The sequence below is a fragment of the Cinclus cinclus genome, chromosome 38 (assembly GCF_963662255.1).
Source record: "Cinclus cinclus chromosome 38, bCinCin1.1, whole genome shotgun sequence".
Taxonomy (NCBI): domain Eukaryota; kingdom Metazoa; phylum Chordata; class Aves; order Passeriformes; family Cinclidae; genus Cinclus; species Cinclus cinclus.
In genome coordinates this window covers 162,762-187,911 of record NC_085083.1, presented here as the reverse complement: position 1 = coordinate 187,911, position 25,150 = coordinate 162,762, and the positions used below count along the sequence as shown (strand labels likewise).

General features: G+C 55.3%; 4 protein-coding genes across 5 annotated transcripts in view; 3 read left to right on the top strand and 1 right to left on the bottom strand.

Annotated features, from left to right (window-relative positions):
* CNOT3 (CCR4-NOT transcription complex subunit 3) overlaps positions 1 to 513 on the top strand; it is a 15,750-nt gene extending 15,237 nt beyond the window's left edge. The window contains exon 8 of the mRNA XM_062512550.1: positions 364 to 513. Within this exon, the coding sequence (XP_062368534.1) occupies positions 364 to 513 (150 nt within the window). The remainder of the gene's footprint in view (positions 1 to 363) is intronic.
* TSEN34 (tRNA splicing endonuclease subunit 34) lies at positions 20 to 3,128 on the bottom strand. Its single transcript, XM_062512540.1, has 4 exons — positions 2,294 to 3,128; positions 2,167 to 2,206; positions 1,962 to 2,081; positions 20 to 1,626 (listed from the first exon to the last, which is right to left on the bottom strand). Exons 1-4 carry the CDS (start codon positions 2,600 to 2,602, stop codon positions 1,436 to 1,438), a joined length of 660 nt encoding a protein of 219 aa, XP_062368524.1. The 5' UTR covers positions 2,603 to 3,128; the 3' UTR covers positions 20 to 1,435.
* MBOAT7 (membrane bound O-acyltransferase domain containing 7) lies at positions 2,674 to 21,283 on the top strand. Its single transcript, XM_062512539.1, has 8 exons — positions 2,674 to 2,686; positions 3,272 to 3,364; positions 4,296 to 4,425; positions 8,962 to 9,088; positions 10,497 to 10,653; positions 11,738 to 12,092; positions 14,472 to 14,648; positions 20,424 to 21,283. Exons 1-8 carry the CDS (start codon positions 2,680 to 2,682, stop codon positions 21,172 to 21,174), a joined length of 1,797 nt encoding a protein of 598 aa, XP_062368523.1. The 5' UTR covers positions 2,674 to 2,679; the 3' UTR covers positions 21,175 to 21,283.
* Positions 21,284 to 22,211: 928 nt separating this feature from the next.
* On the top strand, positions 22,212 to 24,354 carry LENG1 (leukocyte receptor cluster member 1). Of its 2 annotated transcripts, XM_062512542.1 has the most exons (3): positions 22,212 to 22,343; positions 22,726 to 22,860; positions 23,970 to 24,354. In XM_062512542.1, the coding sequence occupies exons 1-3, from the start codon at positions 22,212 to 22,214 to the stop codon at positions 24,216 to 24,218; spliced, it is 516 nt and encodes a 171-aa protein (XP_062368526.1). In that variant the 3' UTR covers positions 24,219 to 24,354. The 2 variants fall into 2 exon arrangements, 1 of the variants encoding a protein (XP_062368526.1); XR_009934120.1 differs by lacking the exon at positions 22,212 to 22,343 and having other exon boundaries at positions 22,827 to 22,860; positions 23,855 to 24,100.
* The last annotated feature ends 796 nt before the right edge of the window (positions 24,355 to 25,150 follow it).

Sequence of the window (25,150 nt, the reverse complement as noted above, 5' to 3'; positions counted from 1 at the left end):
GGGGGGGAAACAGCTGGATTTGGGGTGAAAATGGCTGGATTTGGGGTGAAAACAGCTGGATTTGGGGGGAAAACAGCTGGATTTGGGGTGAAAACGGCTGGATTTGGGGGGAAAACAGCTGGATTTGGGGGGAAATGGCTGGATTTGGGGGGAAAACAGCTGGAATGGGGGAACAGCTGGATTTGGGGTGAAAACGCCTGGATATGGGGCAAAAGCAGCTGGATATGGGATGGGACCTCAGAATGGGCCAAGAATCCCCCTGGAAATGGGGCTGGGGTCCCTCTGGGAATGAAGATGGAAAACCCCCAAAATGGGGGTGGGAATTGGGGATGGACCCCCCCCCCCCCCACCCCCCCGGAACAGGGCCGGGGTCAGATCAACCCCAAAACTGGGATTGCAGGGGTCCCTCCCCCCAGAATTCTGGGGGGTCTCTGCCCCAAAATTGAGGGCGTCCCTTCCCCAAATCCGGGGGTCTCCTCGCCATGTCCGGAGCTCTCCGCCCCCCAGATTTAGAGGTCTCCGTCCCCACATTCAAGGGGTCCCTCCGCCCAAATTCTGGGGTCGCCACCCCCAGTTCAGCCTCCTCCCCTCCCCCACCACACAGCGCTGACACCCCGGGCCGAGACTAAACCGAACGATTATTAAAAAAAACCCCGATTTTTATTATCGTTAAAATAAGAATTTAAAAAGCCCGACGAAACTTTCGCGTTTCGAAAACGAAACCGCGATGAGCGGCCTCGCCTGCGGAGTCACGTGACGAGGAAGTGACGTCACCGCACCGGGTGACGGCGGAACAGACTACGACATAACGCGAGGCGGAAGTGACGTCACGGGAAGTCACTACTGCTGTGGAGCACGACGTAGCGTGCGCCGGAAGTGACGTCACGCGAGCTCGGGGCGCAGCACGCTTCCCGGAATTGATGTCGCGTGAGGTCACCGCGCCACGTGACGAAATAAACGGCGACGTAACGTGAAGGGGAAGTGACGTCACGCCGGCTCGCCGCGCCACTTGAGCACGGTGCACACCCGGCAGTAGCGTCCCGCGAGGTCGCCGCGCCACGTGACGGCCGAACAGCGTGAGGCGGAAGTGAAGTCACACAAGATCACGGTGTGAGTTACGACGTGAGGCGGAAGTGACGTCACACAAGATCACGGTGTGAGTTACGACGTGAGGCAGAAGTGACGTCACGCGAGGTCACTATTGCTGTGGACCACGACGTAACGCGAGGTAGAGGCGACGTCGAGCGAGCGACGACGCGCCGCGGGAGCGCAGCACGGGCCCGGAATCGATGTGAGGCGAAAGTGATGTCACGTCAGGGCGCCGCGCCACGTCATGGCGGAATAAACGGTGAGGAATGATGAGGCGGAAGTGACGTCACGCGAGCGCGGCGCCGGATCTCAGTAGACCCGGAAGTAACGTGAGGCGGAAGCGACGTCACGCGAGGTCGCCGCGCCACGTGACGGCGGTGCAGGCCACGGCGCCCCCTGGCGGCGCCGCGCACAGCAGCAGCGATTTGCGCACGCTCGTCCCGAGGCGCGCGGCCGCGAGCAGCGCCCCCAGCGGCTGCGGGCCGGAAGTGCAGGGGCAGAGCGCGACTGCGCACGCGTGGAACTGAGAGGGAGGACCTGGGGGAGGGGGGGGGGGCGAAAGGGGAAATTAGGGGAGGGGGATGGAGACCCCAAAAAGGGGAAGGGGGAGGAGTGGGACAGTGAGGGGAGGGTCAGGGGAACCTTGGGGAGATTTTTTGGGGTGATCTGGGGGGTTCAAAGATGATTTTGTGTGGGGAGGGGGTGAACAAATGATGGGGAGGGGGATGGGAAAGTGGGGGGGTGGGGGGGGGGGTGGGAGTCCGGAAATTAAGGGGAGGGGGAGGGGAACGTCTAGAAATGGGACTGGGATAATGGGGGAGGGGTTTGGGTACACAGGAGGAGACCCCTCCCCGAATTGTCCCCGCTCTTACCGGGGTACACCAGGAAGTCGCCCCCGAATTTCCCGCCCTGGGTCAGGTGCAGGCCCCTCCCCCACAGCTCCCGGAAAACGCGGAAGCGCCGCTCGGTTTGGGGGGAGGGGCGCGATGTCTCTGGGGGGGGGGAGGGGGAGGGGAGAAATCAGTAAAGATCTGACCCCCACCCCTCCCCCCCCAAAAAAAATCCCCCCTCCCCCACCTTGCGGAGTCTCCTCGAGCTCCTCTTCAGCCTCATCGACCTGTGGGGGGAGGGGCGATTCAGGCGGGGGTCCCCTCAGTTCCCCCCCTCCCCCAATTGCTCCGCTCCCCCTCCCCCACTCCGCTACCGCTTCCACGACGGCTCCGCCGCTCTCCCGCATCGCCCGCGCCTCCTCCGGCCTCAGCTCCAGCGGCAGCCGCGGCCCCGCCGCCCCCGGCCCAGCTCGGCCTCGCCTCGGGGGGGTCCCGACCAGCGCTCCCCACACTCGGTGCCGCTCCCGCAGCGTCCGCGCCGCTCGCGGAGCCCACACCAAGAACCGCCCGCGCTGCCGCCGCACCCGCGGCACCTCCGGGATGGAACCCGAGGGGGTCCCGGGGGTCTCCGATCCCTCCTCGATCCCGTAAACCCCCGGGACCCCCTCAGGCGTGGCCGCCATTTTGTCTACGCCTTGCCGGAAGTGGCGCCGCGTTTTACCGGAAGTTGATGAGTGATCGGGGCGGAATTAAAGCGGTGATGTTGGGTGGGTCCCTCCGAAGGCGCTTCCGGGTTATAGGATTGGTTCGGCCCCTTTTAACAGCGGCTTCTGAGGGCTCTTAAAGGGGCCGAGCGGTTTAAAGGGACCTTTTAAATGACGCCATTGTGTGTCCCACCAGCCTTAAAGGGCCAGACCCCTCTTTCATCCCCCTTAAAGGCCCAGACCCCCTTTAAAAAACATCCTAAAGGGACCCCATTCCCCCACCAGAGCCGCGCGTGTGGCTCCTACTCGTCTTAAAGGGGCCAGACCCCTTTAAAAAAACCGCACTGGTGCTTCCCACCCCTCTTAAAGGGCCAGACGCACGGCTCCTTTAAATCTTAAAATCCGTATTTATTTGGGGGGGGGGGTGCGGTCTGCTCCCCCAAAAGGGGGCGGAGCGTTGAATTAACCCAAATTACGGGGTTTTAATTATAGGCGTGGTCTAATAGCGGGCGGGGCTTGCTCAAACCACGCCCCCTCCGCCAGAGCCGCGCAAAGGCCGGAAGGGAAAGGGAGGGGGAGGGGCTCGGGGGGAGGGGATTTTGGGGGTTCAGGAATTTTATTTTTTTTTTTTTTGGGGGGGGTCCCGAGGGGGTCGCGGAGCCGCCATGAGCCGTGAGGAGCTGACGTACCTGGCTGTGCTGCTCGGCTCCATCCCCGTGGGATTCCTCATCAAGGATCGAGGTGAGGGCGCCGATTTTGGGGAGGGTCTCGAGGGGGTTTTTATTGGGGGGGGGGGGGGGGAAGGACCTGGAGGGTTTTTATGGGGGGATTCTGAGGGGTTTTGAGAGGGGGGGGGGGCGAGTGAGGGGATTTTGGGGGGGAGGGGGGGGGTCCTGAGGGGTTTGGGTGGGGCCCGTGGGGATTTTGGGGGGTGGGGGGGGGTCCTGAGGGGTTTTGGGGGGTTCCCAGATGGATTTTTGGGCAGTCCCAGTTAGAACCTGGGGGTTCCCAGTTGGGATTTCGGGGGTTCCCAGATAATTTTAGGCATTCCCAGTTAGGATTTGGGGGTTCCCAGTTAGATTTTGGGCATTCCCAGTTAAAATTTGGGAGTTCCCAGTTAGGATTCTGGGGTTCCCAGTTGGATTTTGGGCATTTCCTGTTAGGATTTGGTAGTTCCCAGTTGGAATCCTGGGGTTCCCAGTTGGGATTTTGGGGCTCCCAGTTGGGATTTTGGGGTTCCCAGTTGGGATTTTGGGGCTCCCAGTTGGGATTTTGGGGTTCCCAGTTCGGATTTTGGTGTTCCCAGTTGGGATTTTGGGGTTCCCAGTTGGGATTTTGGGGTTCCCAGTTCGGATTTTGGTGTTCCCAGTTGGGATTTTGGGGCTCCCAGTTGGGATTTTGGTGTTCCCAGTTGGGATTTTGGGGTTCCCAGTTGGGATTTTGGGGCTCCCAGTTGGGATTTTGGTGTTCCCAGTTGGGATTTTGGGGTTCCCAGTTGGGATTTTGGGGTTCCCAGTTAAGTTTTGGCCTCTCCCAGTCGGAATTTTGGCCCCTCACGTTTCACTTGTCCCAGTTGATTTTTGGGGTATCCCAGTTCAATTTTTGGGGGTGTCCGGGGCTTTATTTGGGACCTGACCCCTCCCCCCCCCCCTCCCCTCCCCCCACCCCCCAGGTCCGCGCTGGCGCCAGTTTGGGGGGGCGGCGGTGGGGGCGGGGCTGGCGGCGCTCACCTGCGGCTGCCACGCCCTGCACTCGCTGGGCACCGTGCTGGGCACCTGGGCCATCCTCACCTGCCTGCCCAGGTCAGTTCTGGGGGTCCCTGACTCATTCTGGGGGGGTCCCTGTGTCGTTCTGGGGGGTCCCACTTTGATTTTGGGGGGTCCCAGTTTGATTTTGGGCAATCCCAGTTTGATTTGGGGGGTCCCAGCTCCATTTTGGGGGGTCCCAGTTTGATTCTGGGGGGTCCCAGTTTGATTTTGGGGGGTCCCAGTTTGATTCTGGGGGGTCCCAGCTCCATTTTGGGGTTCCATGACTCATTTGGGGGGTCCCAGTTTGATTTTTGGGAATTCCAGTTCCATTTTGGGGGTCCCAGTTTGATTTTTGGGAATCCCAGTTTGATTTTGGGGATCCCAGCTCCATTTTGGGGTTCCCTGACTCATTCTAGGGGGGTCCCTGTGTCGTTCTGGGGGGTCCCAGTTTGATTCTGGGGGGTCCCAGTTTGATTTTGGGAATCCCAGTTTGATTTTGGGGGGTCCCAGCTCCATTTTGGGGGGTCCCAGTTCCATTTTGGGGGTCCCAGTTTGATTTTTGGCAATCCCAGTTTGATTTTGGGGGTCCCAGTTTGATTTGGGGGGTCCCAGTTTGATTTTGGGGGTCCCAGTTTGATTTTTGGCAATCCCAGTTTGATTTGGGGGGTCCCAGTTTGATTCTGGGGGGTCCCAGTTTGATTTTTGGCAATCCCAGTTTGATTTGGGGGGTCCCAGTTTGATTTTGGGGGTCCCAGTTTGATTTTTGGCAATCCCAGTTTGATTTTGGGGAGTCCCAGTTCCATTTTGGGGGTCCCAGTTTGATTTTTGGCAATCCCAGTTTGATTCTGGGGGGTCCCAGTTTGATTTTGGGGGGTCCCAGTTCCATTTTGGGGGGTCCCAGCTCCATTTTGGGGGTCTCTAACCCCAGGTTTTGGGGGGATTTTGGAAGCCCCAGAGCCCTGGGTGGGGATCTCAGGTGAGATTTTGGGGTCCCGAAGCCTTTTTGGGGGATCCCAGTTTGATTTTTGGGGATCCCAGTTTGATTCTGGGGGGTCCCAGTTCCATTTTGGGGGATCCCAGTTTGATTTTTGGGGATCCCAGTTCCATTTTGGGGAATCCCAGTTCCATTTTGGGAGTCCCAGTTTGATTTTGGCAATCCCAGTTTGATTTTGGGGGTCCCAGTTTGATTTGGGGGGTCCCAGTTCCATTTTGGGGGATCCCAGTTTGATTTTGGGAATCCCAGTTTGATTTTGGGGGTCCCAGTTTGATTTTTGGGGAATCCCAGTTCCATTTTGGGGGTCCCAGTTTGATTTTGGCAATCCCAGTTTGATTTTGGCAATCCCAGTTTGATTTTTGGCAATCCCAGTTTAATTTGGGGGGTCCCAGTTCCATTTTGGGGGATCCCAGTTTGATTTCGGGGATCCCAGTTTGATTTTGGGGGTCCCAGTTCCATTTTGGGGGATCCCAGTTTGATTTTTGGCAATCCCAGTTTGATTTGGGGGGGTCCCAGTTCCATTTTGGGGGGTCCCAGTTCCATTTTGGGGGATCCCAGTTTGATTTCGGGGATCCCAGTTTGATTTTGGGGGTCCCAGTTCCATTTTGGGGGATCCCAGTTTGATTTTTGGCAATCCCAGTTTGATTCTGGGGGGTCCCAGTTTGATTTTGGGGGGTCCCAGTTCCATTTTGGGGGATCCCAGTTTGATTTGGGGGGTCCCAGTTTGATTTTTGGCAATCCCAGTTTGATTTGGGGGGGTCCCAGTTCCATTTTGGGGGATCCCAGTTTGATTTGGGGGTCCCAGTTTGATTTTTGGCAATCCCAGTTTGATTTGGGGGGTCCCAGTTTGATTTTTGGCAATCCCAGTTTGATTTGGGGGGTCCCAGTTTGATTTTTGGCAATCCCAGTTTGATTCTGGGGGGTCCCAGTTCCATTTTGGGGGATCCCAGTTTGATTTGGGGGGGTCCCAGTTCCATTTTGGGGGGTCCCAGTTCCATTTTGGGGATCCCAGTTTGATTTTTGGCAATCCCAGTTTGATTTTGGGGGTCCCAGTTTGATTTTTGGCAATCCCAGTTTGATTTGGGGGGGTCCCAGTTCCATTTTGGGGGGTCCCAGTTCCATTTTGGGGATCCCAGTTTGATTTTTGGCAATCCCAGTTTGATTTGGGGGTCCCAGTTTGATTTTTGGCAATCCCAGTTTGATTTTTGGCAATCCCAGTTTGATTTGGGGGGTCCCAGTTTGATTTTTGGCAATCCCAGTTTGATTTGGGGGGTCCCAGTTTGATTTTTGGCAATCCCAGTTTGATTCTGGGGGGTCCCAGTTCCATTTTGGGGGGTCCCAAAACTTTCTCCCCTCCCCCCCCGAATGATTTTCGGGGCTCATTGCAGCACCTGAGCTCGTTAACACTTAATTAATTCATTAATTAATTCATTAATTAATTCATTCATTAATTAATGGCACCACTCGAGCTCGTTATCGCTTCATTAATTAATTAATTCATTAATTAATTCATTCATTAATTAATGGCACCACTCGAGCTCGTTATCGCTTCATTAATTAATTAATTCATTAATTAATTCATTCATTAATTAATGGCACCACTCGAGCTCGTTATCGCTTCATTAATTAATTAATTCATTAATTAATTCATTCATTAATTAATGGCACCACTCGAGCTCGTTATCGCTTCATTAATTAATTCATTAATTCATTCATTAATTACACCACTGGAGCTCGTTATTGCTTCATTAATTAATTCATTAATTCATTAATTACACCACTGGAGCTCGTTATCGCTTAATTAATTAATCTGTTAATTCATTAATTAATGACACCACTCGAGCTCATTATCACTTAATTAATTAATTAATTAATTCATTAATTACACCACCTGATCTTGTTATTGCTTAATTAATTCATTCATTCATTAATTTATTCATTAATGACACCGCCCGAGCTCATTATTGCTTCATTAATTAATTCATTAATTAATTTATTCATTAATGACACCACCCGAGCTCATTATTGCTTAATTAATTAATTAATTAATTCATTCATTAATGACACCACCCGAGCTCATTATTGCTTAATTAATTAATTAATGGCACCACCTGATCTTGTTATTGCTTAATTAATTAATTCATTAATTAACTCATTCATTAATGACACCACTTGAGCTCGTTATTGCTTAATTAATCCGTTAATTAATTCATTAATTAATGACACCACTCAAGCTCATTATCACTTAATTCATTAATTCATTAATTCATTAATTAATTTATTCATTAATGACACCACTCGAGCTCATTATCGCTTAATTAATTAATTAGTTCATTAATGGCACCACCTGATCTTGTTATTGCTTAATTAATTAATTCATTAATTAATTCATTCATTAATGGCACCACTTGAGCTCGTTATTGCTTAATTAATTAATTAATTCATTAATTCATTAATTATTTTATTCATTAATGACACCACCCAAGCTCACTATTGCTTAATTAATTAATTAATTCATTAATGAATTCATTAATTAATGGCACCACCCGAGCTCGTTATTGCTTCATTAATTAATTTTGGACCATCCCAAAAATGCAAAATGGGGGGGGGGTTCAGGATATTTTGGACCATCCCAAAAATGCAATGGGGGGGGGGGGGGGTTCAGGATATTTTGGACTGTCCCAAAAATGCAATGGGGGGGGTTCAGGATATTTTGGACCATCCCAAAAATGCAATGGGGGGGGTCAGAATATTTTGGGACATCCCAAAAATGCAATGGGGGGGTTCAGGATATTTTGGACCGTCCCAAAAATGCAATGGGGGGGTTCAGGATATTTTGGACCGTCCCAAAAATGCAATTGGGGGGGGGGTCAGGATATTTTGGACTGTCCCAAAAATGCAATGGGAGGGGGGGGGGGTTCAGGATATTTTGGGATATCCCAAAAATGCAATGGGGGGGTTCAGGATATTTTGGACCATCCCAAAAATGCAATTGGGGGGGGGGTCAGGATATTTTGGACTGTCCCAAAAATGCAATGGGGGGGTTCAGGATATTTTGGACCATCCCAAAAATGCAATGGGGGGGGTTCAGGATATTTGGATCATCCCAAAAATGCAATGGGGGGGTTCAGGATATTTTGGATCATCCCAAAAATGCAATGGGGGGGTTCAGGATATTTTGGACCGTCCCAAAAATGCAATGGGGGGGGTTCAGGATATTTTGGGACATCCCAAAAGTGCAATGGGGGGGGTCAGAATATTTTGGGACATCCCTAAAATGCAATGGGGGGGTTCAGGATATTTTGGACCGTCCCAAAAATGCAATGGGGGGGTTCAGGATATTTTGGACCGTCCCAAAAATGCAATTGGGGGGGGGGTCAGGATATTTTGGACTGTCCCAAAAATGCAATGGGGGGGTTCAGGATATTTTGGACCGTCCCAAAAATGCAATGGGGGGGGGGTCAGGATATTTTGGGACACCCCAAATTCTCACTGTGAGGGGGAGGGGGAGGATTTCAGATGGTTGGGGATGGGTTTAAAATTCGGGGGAGGTTTTTTTGGGGTCTCCCCAAATGTTTTTGGGGACCCCTCCCCAGGCATTCCGGGGGGGCCAGCCTGGCCTGGACCTTCGGGTACCTCCTGTTCTTCCGGACCCCCTGGGTCTGGGGGCTGCCCGAGCCCCCTCCCTACGCCAACGCCCTGCAGCTCCTCATCACCCTCAAGGCACGGGGGGGGGATTTGGGGGGTCCTGGGGGGGTTTGGGGGGTCCTGGGGGGGATTTGGGGGGGTCCTGGGGGGGTTTGGGGGGGTCCTGGGGGGATTTGGGAGAAACTGGGGGGGGATTTGGGGGGTCCTGGGGGGATTTGGGGGGGTCCTGGGGGGAACTGGGAGAAACTGGGGAGGGATTTGGGGGGTCCTGGGGGGATTTGGGGGAAACTGGGGGGGATTTGGGGGGTCCTGGGGGGGATTTGGGGGGTCCTGGGGGGGATTTGGGGGAAACTGGGGGGGTTTGGGGGGGTCCTGGGGGGGATTTGGGGGGGTCCTGGGGGGATTTGGGGGGTCCTGGGGGGATTTGGGGGGGTCCTGGGGGGAACTGGGAGAAACTGGGGGGGGATTTGGGGGGTCCTGGGGGGATTTGGGGGGTCCTGGGGGGATTTGGGGGGGTCCTGGGGGGAACTGGGAGAAACTGGGGGGGGATTTGGGGGGTCCTGGGGGGATTTGGGGGGTCCTGGGGGGGATTTGGGGGAAACTGGGGGGGATTTGGGGGGTCCTGGGGGGGTTTGGGGGGGTCCTGGGGGGGATTTGGGGGAAACTGGGGGGGATTTGGGGGGTCCTGGGGGGATTTGGGGGGGTCCTGGGGGGAACTGGGAGAAACTGGGGGGGGATTTGGGGGGTCCTGGGGGGATTTGGGGGAAACTGGGGGGGGATTTGGGGGGTCCTGGGGGGGATTTGGGGGGTCCTGGGGGGATTTGGGGGAAACTGGGGGGGGATTTGGGGGGTCCTGGGGGGTCCTGGGGGGATTTGGGGGGGTCCTGGGGGGGTTTGGGGGAAACTGGGGGGGGATTTGGGAGAAACTGGGGGTGGATTTGGGGGAAACTGGGGGGGATTTGGGGGGTCCTGGGGGGGATTTGGGGGAAACTGGGGGGGGATTTGGGGGGTCCTGGGGGGGATTTGGGGGAAACTGGGGGGGGATTTGGGGGATCCTGGGGGGATTTGGGGGAAACTGGGGGGGGATTTGGGGGGTCCTGGGGGGATTTGGGGGAAACTGGGGGGGGATTTGGGGGGTCCTGGGGGATTTGGGAGAAACTGGGGGGGGAGATTTGGGGGGTCCTGGGGGGGTTTGGGGGAATTTTGGGGGGTCCTGGGGGGTTTTGGGGGGTCCTGGGGGGGATTTGGGGGGTCCTGGGGGGATTTGGGGGAAACTGGGGGGGGAGATTTGGGGGGTCCTGGGGGGATTTGGGGGAATTTTGGGGGGTCCTGGGGGGTTTTGGGGGGTCCTGGGGGGGATTTGGGGGGTCCCGAGGGGGTTCTGGGGGGATTTCAGGGGGATTTTGGGCTGATTTTGGGGAGATTTCTCGATTTTTTGGGGTTTATTTTGGGGGGCGTGGCCTGACTTTAGCCCCGCCCCCAGATGGTCAGCATGGCCAGTGACGTACAAGAGCTGCGGGAGGCGGGGCGAAAGGAAGTGACGTCACTGGAGACGCGCCTGATGATTGGCTCGCTGCGACGCGTGCCCAGTTTGATTGACATCCTGTGCTACAGCTACTGCTACCTGGGGCTGCTGACAGGTGGGGCGGGGCCTAGAGGGGGCGGGGCCAAAGGGGCGGGGCTTAGAGCTCACCTGGGGCCCTCGATGACGTCATGATTCCACAGGGGAAATTGGGGGGGGGGGGGAGGGGTCCTGAAGGGATTTTTGGGGGGGAATTTGGGGTCTCCCAGAGGGAAATTTTGGGGTTTCCCAAAGGAAATTTTGGGAGGAATTTTGGGGTTTCCCGGAGGGAATTTTCGGGGATTTTTGGGGTTTCCCAGAGGGAATTTTGGGAAAATTCTGAGAATTCTTTTGGGGTTTCCTGGAGGGAATTTTGGGAAAATTCTGAGAATTTTTTGGGGGGTCCCTGAGTGGATTTGGGGGAATTCTGAGAATTCTTTTAGGGTTTCCTGGAGGGAATTTTGGGAAAATTCTGAGAATTCTTTTGGGGTTTCCTGGAGGGAATTTTGGGGGAAAATTCTGAGAATTCTTTTGGGGGATCCCTGAGTGGATTTTGGAAGGTTCCCAGAGTGGATTTTTTTCTAGGAATTCTGTTGAACTCCCTAAGGGAATTTTGGGGAAACGTTGAAAATCCTGACAGGTGTCCCCGAGCGGATTTTGGAATATCCCAGAAAGATTTTTTTTTTTTTTTTTTTTTTTTGGAGGGGGGTTGGGGGAATCTTTTGACGCTCCCAAGGGGGAATTTTGAGAATATTTGGGATAAACTTCACTGATACTTCTCGATTCTATTATAAAGAAAAACAACAACAACAACAAAAAAAGAAAAAAAAAAAAACAAACCCTCAAAAACCCCACAGAATTAACCCCCAACCGACCTCCCCCATAAAAAAAAAAGACAAAAAAAAAACAAAAAAAAAAAAAAAAGCAAAAAAAAAAAAAACAAAGCAAAAAAAAAAAAAACAAAGAAAAAAAAAAAACAAAGAAAAAAAAAGCAAAAAAAAAAAAACAAGCAAAAAAAAAAAACAAAGAAAAAAAAAAACAAAGCAAAAAAAAAAAAACAAAGCAAAAAAAAAAAACCCCAAATTTTATTTTATTTAAACCCACTTCCCACCCAAATTTCTCCCTCTCCACCATCGCCACCATCCAACATTCTCAACCTTCAGGTCCCTTTTACCGCCTGGGAACTCACCTGGATTGGGTTTGGGGATTCCCGACGTCTCCAACGTTACCCAAGGTGTTGTCCCACCTCCGTTGGGCGCCCGTACTGGGCATACTGGGGATACTGGTGAGCAGGGCGTGGCCGGCAGAGCAGGTGATGACGCCGGAGTTTTTGGCGAGGCCGTGGTTGGCCAGGTTGGCTCAGATGGTGCCGGTGTTCCTGGCTTTGAGGATGAGACTCTACGTGGGTTGGATCTGCGCCGAGGGAGGGTTCGTGGCCGCGGGTTTGGGCCTCTACCCCAAAAACGCCAGGGCCGAACCGGGACGGGGACCCACGGCCGAGTGGGAGAGACCCGAAAAGTGAGTGGGGAGTGCTCAAAAATCGATGGGAAATTTGGGATGTTGGGGGGTTTGGAATTTGGGATATTTGGGGTTTGGAATTTGGGATATTTGGGGTTTTGGGGTGCACCCCAAAAACGCCAGGGCCGAACCGGGACGGGGACCCACGGCCGAGTGGGAGAGACCCGAAAAGTGAGTGGGGAGTGCTCAAAAATCGATGGGAAATTTGGGATGTTGGGGGGGGTTTGGAATTTGGGATATTGGGGGTTTGGGGTGTGTCCCAAAATGGGAGTGATGGATGGGAAATTTGGGATGTTTGGGGTTTGGAATTTGGGATATTTGGAGTTTGGAATTTGGGATATTTGGGGGTTTGGAATTTGGGATATTTGGAGTTTGGAATTTGGGATATTTGGGGTTTTTGGGGTGCACCCCAAAAACGCCAGGGCCGAACCGGGACGGGGACCCACGGCCGAGTGGGAGAGACCCGAAAAGTGAGTGGGGAGTGCTCAAAAATCGATGGGAAATTTGGGATGTTGGGGGGTTTGGAATTTGGGATATTTGGGGTTTGGAATTTGAGATATTGGGGGTTTGGAATTTGGGATATTTGGGGTTTGGGGTGTGTCCCAAAATGGGAGTGATGGATGGGAAATTTGGGATGTTTGGGGTTTGGAATTTGGGATATTGGGGGTTTGGGGTGTGTCCCAAAATGGGAGTGATGGATGGGAAATTTGGGATGTTTGGGGTTTGGAATTTGGGATATTGGGGGTTTGGGGTGTGTCCCAAAATGGGAGTGATGGATGGGAAATTTGGGATGTTTGGGGTTTGGAATTTGGGATATTGGGGGTTTGGGGTGTGTCCCAAAATGGGAGTGATGGATGGGAAATTTGGGATGTTTGGGGTTTGGAATTTGGGATATTTGGGGGTTTGGAATTTGGGATATTGGGGGTTTGGAATTTGGGATATTTGGGGGTTTGGAATTTGGGATATTTGGAGTTTGGAATTTGGGATATTTGGGGTTTGGAATTTGGGATATTTGGGGTTTGGAATTTGAGATATTTGGGGTTTAGGGTGCACCCCAAAACGTCAATGATCAATGGGATATTTGGGATATTTGGGGTTTTGAATTTGGGATATTTGGGGGTTTTGAATTTGGGATATTTGGGGTTTGGGGTGTGTCCCAAAATGGGAGTGGTCGATGGGAAATTTGGGATATTTGGGGTTTGGAATTTGAGATATTTGGGGTTTGGAATTTGGGATATTTGGGGTTTGGGGTGTGTCCCAAAATGGGAGTGATCAATGGGATATTTGGGATATTTGGGGTTTGAAATTTGGGATATTTGGGATATTTGGGGGTGTGTCCCAAAACGTCAATGATTAATGGGATATTTGGGATATTTGGGGTTTGGAACTTCGGATATTTGGAGTTTGGAATTTGGGATATTGGGGGGTTTGGAATTTGGGATATTTGGGGTTTGGGGTGTGTCCCAAAATGGGAGTGGTCGATGGGAAATTTGGGATGTTTGGGGTTTGGAATTTGGGATATTTGGGGTTTGGAATTTGAGATATCTGGGGTTTGGAATTTGGGATATTTGGGGTTTGGAATTTGAGATATTGGGGGTTTGGAATTTGGGATATTTGGGGTTTGGAACTTCGGATATTTGGGGTTTGGAATTTGGGATATTTGGGGTTTGGAATTTGGGATATTTGGGGTTTTGGAATTTGGGATATTGGGGGTTTGGGGTGTGTCCCAAAATGGGAGTGGTCGATGGGAAATTTGGGATGTTTGGGGTTTGGAATTTGGGATATTGGGGTTTGAAATTTGGGATATTTGGGGTTTGGAATTTGGGATATTTGGGGTTTGGAATTTGAGATATTTGGGGTTTGGAATTTGGGATATTTGGGGTTTGAAATTTGGGATATTTGGGGTTTGGAACTTCGGATATTTGGGGTTTGGAATTTGGGATATTTGGGGTTTGGAATTTGGGATATTTGGGGGTTTTTGGGAATATTTGGGATTTGGAGCTGAGGGTGCGCCCCAAAATCTGAGCGACCACAGGAAAATTTGGGTTGGCTGTGTACCCCAAAACATCTCCAAAATTCCTCAAAAATTCCCCCCCAAAAATTCCTCATTCATTCCCCAAAAACCATCTCCAAAAACTCCCCCCCCTAAACCTTCCCTAAAATCCCTCTGAAAAATTCCCCCCCTCCCCCCAAAAAAATTTCTTTTCGTTTTCTCCAAAATTCCCTAAAAATTTCTTTCAAAAAATCCCCCAAAATTTCTGCAGATTTCCCCGAACTTTCCCCCTCTCCTCCCCCCCCCCCCCCCCCCGGGGGGGCGTCCCCTGCAGGTGCTCCCTGCCCGTCCCCCCCCGTCCCTCACCTGTCCCTCCCCCGTGCCAGGTGTGCTCACCTGCCCGCGGAGCTCTGGGATTTCCAGTCCATCCGCACCGTGGATCCCTGGGGCACGGAGCTCGGCCGACGCTTCCGGGGGGGTTTGAGGCGCTGGAACATGACGGTGCAGTGGTGGCTGGCGGCGTACGTGCACAGGAGGGGACCCCGCCAGTACCCCCTGCTCAGGTACTGGGAGCACTGGGAGCACTGGGATAGGGACTGGGGGTACTGGGATGGGCACTGGGAGCACTGGGATAGGGACTGGGGGTACTGGGATGGGCACTGGGAGCACTGGGATAGGGACTGGGGGGCACTGGGAGGCACTGGGAGGCACTGGGAGGGTGGCTGGCGGCGTACGTGCACAGGAGGGGACCCCGCCAGTACCCCCTGCTCAGGTACTGGGAGCACTGGGAGCACTGGGACGGGGACTGGGAGCACTGGGATGGGCACTGGGAGCACTGGGAGGCACTGGGAGGGTGGCTGGCGGCGTACGTGCACAGGAGGGGACCCCGCCAGTACCCCCTGCTCAGGTACTGGGAGCACTGGGAGCACTGGGATAGGGACTGGGGGCACTGGGAGGCACTGGGAGGCACTGGGAGGGTGGCTGGCGGCGTACGTGCACAGGAGGGGACCCCGCCAGTACCCCCTGCTCAGGTACTGGGAGCACTGGGAGCACTGGGATAGGGACTGGGGGTACTGGGATAGGGATTGGGGGGCACTGGGAGGCACTGGGAGGGTGGCTGGCGGCGTACGTGCACAGGAGGGGACCCCGCCAGTACCCCCTGCTCAGGTACTGGGAGCACTGGGAGCACTGGGATAGGGACTGGGGGTACTGGGATGGGCACTGGGAGCACTGGGATAGGGACTGGGAGCACTGGGATGGGCACTGGGAGGCACTGGGAGGCACTGGGAGGGTGGCTGGCGGCGTACGTGCACAGGAGGGGACCCCGCCAGTACCCCCTGCTCAGGTACTGGGAGCACTGGGAGCACTGGGACGGGGACTGGGAGCACTGGGATGGGGACTGGGGGTACTGGGATAGGGACTGGGGGGCACTGGGAGGCACTGGGAGGCACTGGGAGGGTGGCTGGCGGCGTACGTGCACAGGAGGGGACCCCGCCAGTACCCCCTGCTCAGGTACTGGGAGCACAGGGAGCACTGGGAGCACTGGGACGGGGACTGGGGGTACTGGGATGGGCACTGGGAGCACTGGGATAGGGACTGGGGGGCACTGGGAGGCACTGGGAGGCACTGGGAGGCACTGGGAGGGTGGCTGGCGGCGTACGTGCACAGGAGGGGACCCCGCCAGTACCCCCTGCTCAGGTACTGGGAGCACTGGGAGCACTGGGACGGGGACTGGGAGCACTGGGATGGGCACTGGGAGCACTGGGATAGGGACTGGGAGCACTGGGATGGGCACTGGGAGCACTGGGATGGGCACTGGGAGCACTGGGAGGCACTGGGAGGGTGGCTGGCGGCGTACGTGCACAGGAGGGGACCCCGCCAGTACCCCCTGCTCAGGTACTGGGAGCACTGGGAGCACTGGGACGGGGACTGGGAGCACTGGGAGCACTGGGACGGGGACTGGGAGCACTGGGATGGGCACTGGGAGCACTGGGATGGGCACTGGGAGCACTGGGAGCACTGGGACGGGGACTGGGAGCACTGGGATGGGCACTGGGAGCACTGGGATAGGGACTGGGAGCACTGGGATGGGCACTGGGAGGCACTGGGAGCACTGGGAGGCACTGGGAGGCACTGGGAGGCACTGGGAGCACTGGGAGGCACTGGGAGGCACTGGGAGCACTGGGAGGCACTGGGAGGCACTGGGAGCACTGGGAGTGGCACTGGGAGCACTGGGAGGCACTGGGAGGCACTGGGAGCACTGGGAGGCACTGGGATGGGGACTGGGGGTACTGGGATGGGCACTGGGAGCACTGGGATAGGGACTGGGGGTACTGGGAGGCACTGGGAGGCACTGGGAGGCACTGGGAGGGTGGCTGGCGGCGTACGTGCACAGGAGGGGACCCCGCCAGTACCCCCTGCTCAGGTACTGGGAGCACTGGGAGCACTGGGACGGGGACTGGGGGTACTGGGATGGGCACTGGGAGCACTGGGATAGGGACTGGGAGCACTGGGAGGCACTGGGAGGGTGGCTGGCGGCGTACGTGCACAGGAGGGGACCCCGCCAGTACCCCCTGCTCAGGTACTGGGAGCACTGGGAGCACTGGGACGGGGACTGGGGGTACTGGGATGGGGACTGGGGGTACTGGGATAGGGACTGGGAGCACTGGGAGCACTGGGATGGGCACTGGGAGCACTGGGAGGCACTGGGAGGGTGGCTGGCGGCGTACGTGCACAGGAGGGGACCCCGCCAGTACCCCCTGCTCAGGTACTGGGAGCACTGGGAGCACTGGGAGCACTGGGACGGGGACTGGGGGTACTGGGATGGGCACTGGGAGCACTGGGATAGGGACTGGGGGGCACTGGGAGGCACTGGGAGGCACTGGGAGGGTGGCTGGGGGCGTACGTGCACAGGAGGGGACCCCGCCAGTACCCCCTGCTCAGGTACTGGGAGCACTGGGAGCACTTGGACGGGGACTGGGGGTACTGGGATGGGCACTGGGAGCACTGGGATGGGCACTGGGAGGCACTGGGAGGCACTGGGCGCACTGGGAGGCACTGGGAGCACTGGGAGGCACTGGAGGGCACTGGGAGGCACTGGGAGGCACTGGGAGGCACTGGGAGCACTGGGAGGCACTGGGAGCACTGGGAGTGGCACTGGGAGGCACTGGGGGGCACTGGGAGGCACTGGGATGGGCACTGGGAGGCACTGGGATGGGCACTGGGAGGCACTGGGAGGCACTGGGAGGCACTGGGAGCACTGGGAGGCACTGGGAGCACTGGGAGGCACTGGGAGCACTGGGAGGCACTGGGAGGCACTGGGAGGCACTGGGAGCACTGGGAGGCACTGGGAGCACTGGGAGGCACTGGGAGGCACTGGGAGCACTGGGAGTGGCACTGGGAGGCACTGGGAGGCACTGGGAGGCACTGGGAGTGGCACTGGGAGGCACTGGGGGGCACTGGGAGGCACTGGGATGGGCACTGGGAGGCACTGGGATGGGCACTGGGAGGCACTGGGAGGCACTGGGAGGCACTGGGAGCACTGGGAGGCACTGGGAGCACTGGGAGGCACTGGGAGCACTGGGAGGCACTGGGAGGCACTGGGAGGCACTGGGAGCACTGGGAGGCACTGGGAGCACTGGGAGGCACTGGGAGGCACTGGGAGGCACTGGGAGCACTGGGAGGCACTGGGAGGCACTGGGATGGGCACTGGGAGGCACTGGGAGCACTGGGATGGGCACTGGGAGCACTGGGAGGCACTGGGAGGCACTGGGAGCACTGGGAGGCACTGGGAGGCACTGGGAGGCACTGGGAGCACTGGGATGGGCACTGGGAGGCACTGGGAGGCACTGGGAGGCACTGGGAGGCACTGGGAGCACTGGGAGGCACTGGGAGCACTGGGAGGCACTGGGAGGCACTGGGAGCACTGGGAGCACTGGGAGGCACTGGGAGCACTGGGAGGCACTGGGAGGCACTGGGAGGCACTGGGAGCACTGGGAGGCACTGGGAGGCACTGGGAGGCACTGGGAGCACTGGGAGGCACTGGGAGGCACTGGGAGCACTGGGAGGCACTGGGAGCACTGGGAGGCACTGGGAGCACTGGGAGCACTGGGAGGCACTGGGAGGCACTGGGATGGGCACTGGGAGCACTGGGAGGCACTGGGAGGCACTGGGAGCACTGGGAGGCACTGGGAGCACTGGGAGCACTGGGAGCACTGGGAGGCACTGGGAGGCACTGGGAGGCACTGGGAGCACTGGGAGCACTGGGAGCACTGGGAGGCACTGGGAGGCACTGGGAGGCACTGGGAGCACTGGGAGGCACTGGGAGGCACTGGGAGCACTGGGAGGCACTGGGAGGCACTGGGAGCACTGGGAGGCACTGGGAGCACTGGGAGCACTGGGAGGCACTGGGAGGCACTGGGAGCACTGGGAGGCACTGGGAGCACTGGGAGGCACTGGGAGGCACTGGGAGGCACTGGGAGGCACTGGGAGGCACTGGGAGCACTGGGAGCACTGGGAGCACTGGGAGGCACTGGGAGGCACTGGGAGCACTGGGAGGCACTGGGAGCACTGGGAGGCACTGGGAGGCACTGGGAGGCACTGGGAGCACTGGGAGCACTGGGAGCACTGGGAGCACTGGGAGGCACTGGGAGCACTGGGAGCACTGGGAGGCACTGGGAGGCACTGGGAGGCACTGGGAGTACTGGGAGGCACTGGGAGGCACTGGGAGGCACTGGGAGTACTGGGAGGCACTGGGAGGCACTGGGAGTACTGGGAGGCACTGGGAGGCACTGGGAGGCACTGGGAGCACTGGGAGGCACTGGGAGGCACTGGGGAGCACTGGGAGCACTGGGAGGCACTGGGAGCACTGGGAGCACTGGGAGGCACTGGGAGGCACTGGGAGGCACTGGGAGCACTGGGAGCACTGGGAGGCACTGGGAGGCACTGGGAGTACTGGGAGGCACTGGGAGGCACTGGGAGTACTGGGAGGCACTGGGAGGCACTGGGAGGCACTGGGAGTACTGGGAGGCACTGGGAGGCACTGGGAGGCACTGGGAGCACTGGGAGGCACTGGGAGGCACTGGGGAGCACTGGGAGCACTGGGAGGCACTGGGAGCACTGGGAGCACTGGGAGGCACTGGGAGGCACTGGGAGGCACTGGGAGCACTGGGAGCACTGGGAGGCACTGGGAGGCACTGGGAGGCACTGGGAGCACTGGGAGGCACTGGGATGGGCACTGGGAGCACTGGGAGCACTGGGAGGCACTGGGATGGGCACTGGGAGCACTGGGAGGCACTGGGATGGGCACTGGGAGCACTGGGAGGCACTGGGAGGCACTGGGAGGCACTGGGAGCACTGGGAGGCACTGGGAGGCACTGGGAGGCACTGGGAGGCACTGGGAGGGTGGCTGGCGGCGTACGTGCACAGGAGGGGACCCCGCCAGTACCCCCTGCTCAGGTACTGGGAGCACTGGGAGCACTGGGACGGGGACTGGGAGCACTGGGATGGGCACTGGGAGCACTGGGACGGGGACTGGGAGCACTGGGATGGGCACTGGGAGCACTGGGACGGGGACTGGGAGCACTGGGATGGGCACTGGGAGGCACTGGGAGGCACTGGGAGCACTGGGAGGCACTGGGAGGCACTGGGAGGCACTGGGAGCACTGGGAGCACTGGGAGCACTGGGAGCACTGGGAGGCACTGGGAGGCACTGGGAGGCACTGGGAGGCACTGGGAGCACTGGGAGCACTGGGAGGCACTGGGAGGCACTGGGATGGGCACTGGGATGGGCACTGGGAGCACTGGGAGTACTGGGAGGCACTGGGAGCACTGGGAGGCACTGGGATGGGCACTGGGAGCACTGGGAGTACTGGGAGGCACTGGGAGCACTGGGAGGCACTGGGAGGCACTGGGAGCACTGGGAGGCACTGGGATGGGCACTGGGAGCACTGGGAGTACTGGGAGGCACTGGGAGCACTGGGAGGCACTGGGATGGGCACTGGGATGGGCACTGGGAGCACTGGGAGGCACTGGGAGGCACTGGGAGGCACTGGGAGGCACTGGGAGCACTGGGAGGCACTGGGAGGCACTGGGAGCACTGGGAGGCACTGGGAGCACTGGGAGGCACTGGGATGGGCACTGGGAGGCACTGGGAGCACTGGGAGGCACTGGGAGGCACTTAACCCCGTTTCTAACACCTCCAAACCCAAACCTCGCCGATTCTCCTCTCCCATTTCTCCGCCTTAACCCCCATCTCCTCATTTTTTTTTTTTCTCTCTCTCTTTTTTTTTGTTTTTTCTTTTTTAATTCCCTTTGATTTTCTTTGTCCCCGAACCCAGGAACGCCTGGACCATGTTAGTCTCAGCTTACTGGCACGGCTTACACGGAGGGCAGCACTTGGCTTTCCTCACCGTGCCCCTCTGGCTGGCGGCCGAGGCGGCGGCCGAGGCGGCTCTGGGGAAATATTTCGGCGTTCCCTTGGATCAGCTGGGAGGATGGAAAGGTTTTTTGCTGAGGGGAGGGCAATGGTTCCTCAAAATGAGGGCGTTCGAGTACCTGAGCATGGGGTTTGTGCTCCGAGGGGCCGCTGCTACGCTGAGATTTTGGGCCTCGGTTCATTTTTGCCTCCATGTTCTGCCTCTCCTCATCCTGCTGGCGGCGGCTGCGGGTGGGAAAATGGCGGCGAAAGGGCGGGAAAAGAGGCGGGGAAAAGGGCGTGAGGGAGAGGAGGAGGAGGAGGAGGAGGAAGAAGAAGAGGGAAGGGGGGATGCGCAGGTGAGGAGGGGAGAACCCCGTCAGGGAGGGAATCCCAAAATTCAAGAGGGTTCGGTGGATCTTAAAATTCAAGGAGGGAGAGACCCCCTGAACGCTGAATTTCAGAAAGGTGGGGATGCCCTGAACCCCGAAATTCAGGAAGGGTGGGATCTCCTAAATCCTAAAATTCCAGAGGGGGGAGGTTCTCTAAATCCTAAATTTCAGGAGGGATGGGATGCCCTGAAGCCCAAAATAGAGGCCAGGGAGGAACCCCTGGCCACCAAATCCCAGGAGCTGAGGAAGAGGATAGACCCCAATAGTCAGAATTTGGGGTGACCCCAAACTTTGGGGTGAGGAGGAGGAGGAGGAGGAGGAAGGACCCCAAAACTCAGGTCAGGGGGAGAGACCCCAATGGAAAATGGGAAGAAACTCCCTGAACCCCAAAATCCAGGCTGGGGGGGGGGGGGGGGGAGGGGGGGTTATGATAGTCCCAAATCAGGGGGAACCCCCAGGTGAGGAAGAGGAGGGACCCCAAAAACCAGAATTTAGGGGTGACCTCCCACCCCAATGAACCCTAATACCCGGGAGGGGGGGGGGGGCGGGGGGCTGGGGAGGGATTTTGGGGGTGCTGCAGGCACCCCCCGGGGGAGCTTTTTTAGGGGGTGGCTGTGGGGGGCGGTTCTGTTTTTGGAAAAGGCCTCCCCAAAATTGAGAACAATAATAAAAGCTTTGAGTGACATCCCTGGTGTGTTTGGTGTGTGGGGGGACCCCAAAACTGATCGAAACAATCCCTAAGATTGACTCAAATACTTTTAAAATGGAGCCGAATACCAAAAGCTGATCCAAGTCCCCGTGAACTGACCTGAACCTGCAGAAACCCCGAGGCCCTGAGGTGAATCTTTGAGGGAAATGAGAAAAATCTTGAGGTAAATCCTGGAAATCTGGAAAGAACTCGAGCCGGGAGCTCCCCAGGAGATTTTGAGAATTCCCAAAAGGGGTTTTCTTTTCATTATTTTGGGGGGTCGCGAGGGGGTTCGGCGGATTTTTTTTGTGGGGAGGTTTCAGTGATGACCCCGCCTCCCCTCACGGTTCAATATGGCGGCGTTCCCACAACGCGAAAAGGCGGGAAACTTTCACTTCCGGTGTCACCCCGCTGAGGAAAGCAGACGAACCAATCAGAGACGAAAAGACAGCGGAAGTAAAACACTCATCCAATCAGAACGCGACGACGTAGGGCGACACGGCTGCACCAATCAGAGAGCGCCAAACGCGCTGAGCGACAGGGGCTCGACCAATCACAACCGAGAAGGCGGAAAAGAAGGCGCTGCGGCCTCGATCCCTCAGAGTCGCGGCCCGCTCTCGCTGCCGCCGCCATGAACATCCTTCCGAAGAAATCGTGGCACGTTCGGAACAAGGACAATGTGGCGCGGGTGCGGCGGGACGAGGCGGCGGCCGAGGTGGAGCGGAGGAAACGGGAGGCGCGCGCGCTGCGGGCGGAGCAAGAGGCGAGTGCTAAGGGGAAATGGGGGGGGGGGGGGGGAAGAGTTGAGAAGGGGAAGGAGGCGTAGCTTGCTGCCCGTGAGCCAATCAGCGACGGCGCCCGTGAATATATTATGCTTGATGGGCGTGGCCTAGGGTGATTGACGTGACTTGATACCCGTGAGCCAATCAGCGACGGCGCCCGTGAATATATTATGCATGATGGGCGTGGCTTAGAATGATTGACGTGACTCGGCGTAAACCATTTTCGTCTACTGAGGGGGGGGGGGGGAACGGGCTGAGCTAATAAAAAGCTCATTGGGGAGGGGGATCCGCGGGGGGGGGCGGGTTGTTGGAATTTTGGGAATTTTTTGGGATCCTTGACCCCCCGGTTTTGTCCCTCCTCAGGTGCGCACCGAGCTCCTGAGGAAGCGGGCGCGGGTCGGGGGTCGCAGCCCCTCCCCCCCGGCGCCCCCGGTGCTGTTTCCCCCTCCTGAGGAGGCCCCGAACCGCGAGCACGAGGCGGAAAAAAGGCGGGAACAGGTGAGGGGGGGGGAGGGAGGGGCGGGTTCTGAGGGGACCCCTCCCTCAGGTGAGGTGGGGGATGGGCGGAAATCCAATTTGGGGTGAAAAAAGGGGAATTTGAGAATAAAATGGGAAATTTTTACCCTGGGGGGGCGGGGGGCGGGGGGGGTGTCACATAAATCCCGCTCCTCTATTTTTTTCCCCCTCAGGAGCGGCTGAGATCGGAGGGGCTTGGGTTTAAAAAAATGGGAATTTGGGCGGGAAAAATGGAGATTTTTTTTTTTTTTTTGTGGGGAAAAAATGGGAATTTTTTTTGTGGGAAAGTGGGAATTTTTTGTGGGGAAAAATGGGAATTTAGGTAGGAAAAAATGGTATTTTTTGTGGGAAAAAATGGGAGTTTTTTGGGGGGAAAAAATGGGAATTTTTTTGTGGGAAAGTGGGAATTTTTTTGTGGGGAAAAAAGATTTTTTTTTTGTGGGAAAGTGGGAATTTTTGTGGGAAAAATGATATTTTTTGTGGGAAAAAATGGGAGTTTTTTGGGGGGAAAAAATGGGAATTTTTTTGTGGGAAAGTGGGAATTTTTTTGTGGGGAAAAAAGATTTTTTTTTTGTGGGAAACATGGGAGTTTTTTTGGGGGGAAAAAATGGGAATTTTTTTGTGGGAAAGTGGGAATTTTTGTGGGAAAAATGATATTTTTTGTGGGGAAAAAAAGAGTTTTTTGTGGGGAAAATGGGAATTTTTTTTATGGGAAAAAATGGGAATTTAGGTAGGAAAAAATGCTATTGTTTGTGGGAAAAACTGGGATTTTTTTCTAGGAAAAAATAAATTTTTTCGTGGGGAAAAAAATGGGAATTTGGGTAGGGAAAAAAAATGTTTTTTTTTTTTTGTGGTAAAAAATTGGATTTTTTTTTTTTTTTTTTTTTTTTGGTGGGAAAAGAATGAGAAAAATTTGGGTTGAAAAAAACGGGATTTTTTTTTTTTTTTTTTTTTTTTTTTTTTTTTTTTTTTGGAGGTTTAAAACAAATAGGGAATTTTTGGGGGGAAAACCCCGCGTGAATTGGGGAGAGGAAAGGGGGTGGGGGGGGGGATCGTGAGCGCTTCTCCCCCTCCCCACACGGCCCCCGCAGGAGCGACGGGAACGAGCCCTGGGGGTGCTGACGTACCTGGGCCAGAGCGCGGCCGAGGCCCAGACCCGGCCCCCCTGGTACCTGCGGACCCCCCCGAGGAACCGCCCTGGACCCCGAGAAATTCAGGGGGGGCTCAAGGCCTCGCTGGACCCGCTGCACCACATGGGGGGGCGCAGAGAGACAGAGCCCGGCCCCGAAAAGAACCCCCCGGAAACGAAGGAGCCGCGGAGAGGGAAGAGGACAGGGTGAGTGGGTGATGGGTTGTGGGTGACGGCAGTGATCGATCGATCGATCGATCGACCGGAGAAGGGAGAGTGCGCGGTACGTTATTTAATATATCGCGCTGAATAATATATCACGTTGTATAATATATCACGTTATATAGTACATCATGTTCTATATCACATTATAGATCACATTATAGATCACGTATATCACATCACGCTATAGATCACGCTTTGTATCACGTTGTATATCACGTTGTATAATATATCACATGTATCGTGTTATATATCATGCTATATAATGTGTTATAGCGTGTTATATAGTATATCATATTATGTATCATGCTATATAATATATCATGTTGTATAGTATATCATGTTATATATCACGTTATATATCACATTGTATAATATATCACATGTATCGTGTTATATATCACGCTATATAATGTGTTATATCGTGTTATATAGTATATCATTATACATGATGCTATATAATATGTTATATCATGTTATATAGTATATCATATATCATGCTATATAATATATCATGTATAGTATATCATGTTATATATCACGTTATATATCACATTGTATAATATATCACATGTATCATGTTATATATCATGCTATATAATATGTTATATCGTGTTATATATCATGCTATATAATACGTTATATCGTGTTATGTAGTATATCATATTATATATCATGCTATATAATATGTTATATCATGTTTTATAGTATATCATGTTATATATCACATTATTTATCACATTGTATATCACATATATCGTGTTATGTATCACGCTATATAATGTTATATCATGTTATGTAGTATATCATATTATATATCATGCTATATAATATATCATGTTGTATAGTATATCATGTTATATATCACGTTATATATCACATTGTATAATATATCACATGTATCGTGTTATATATCACGCT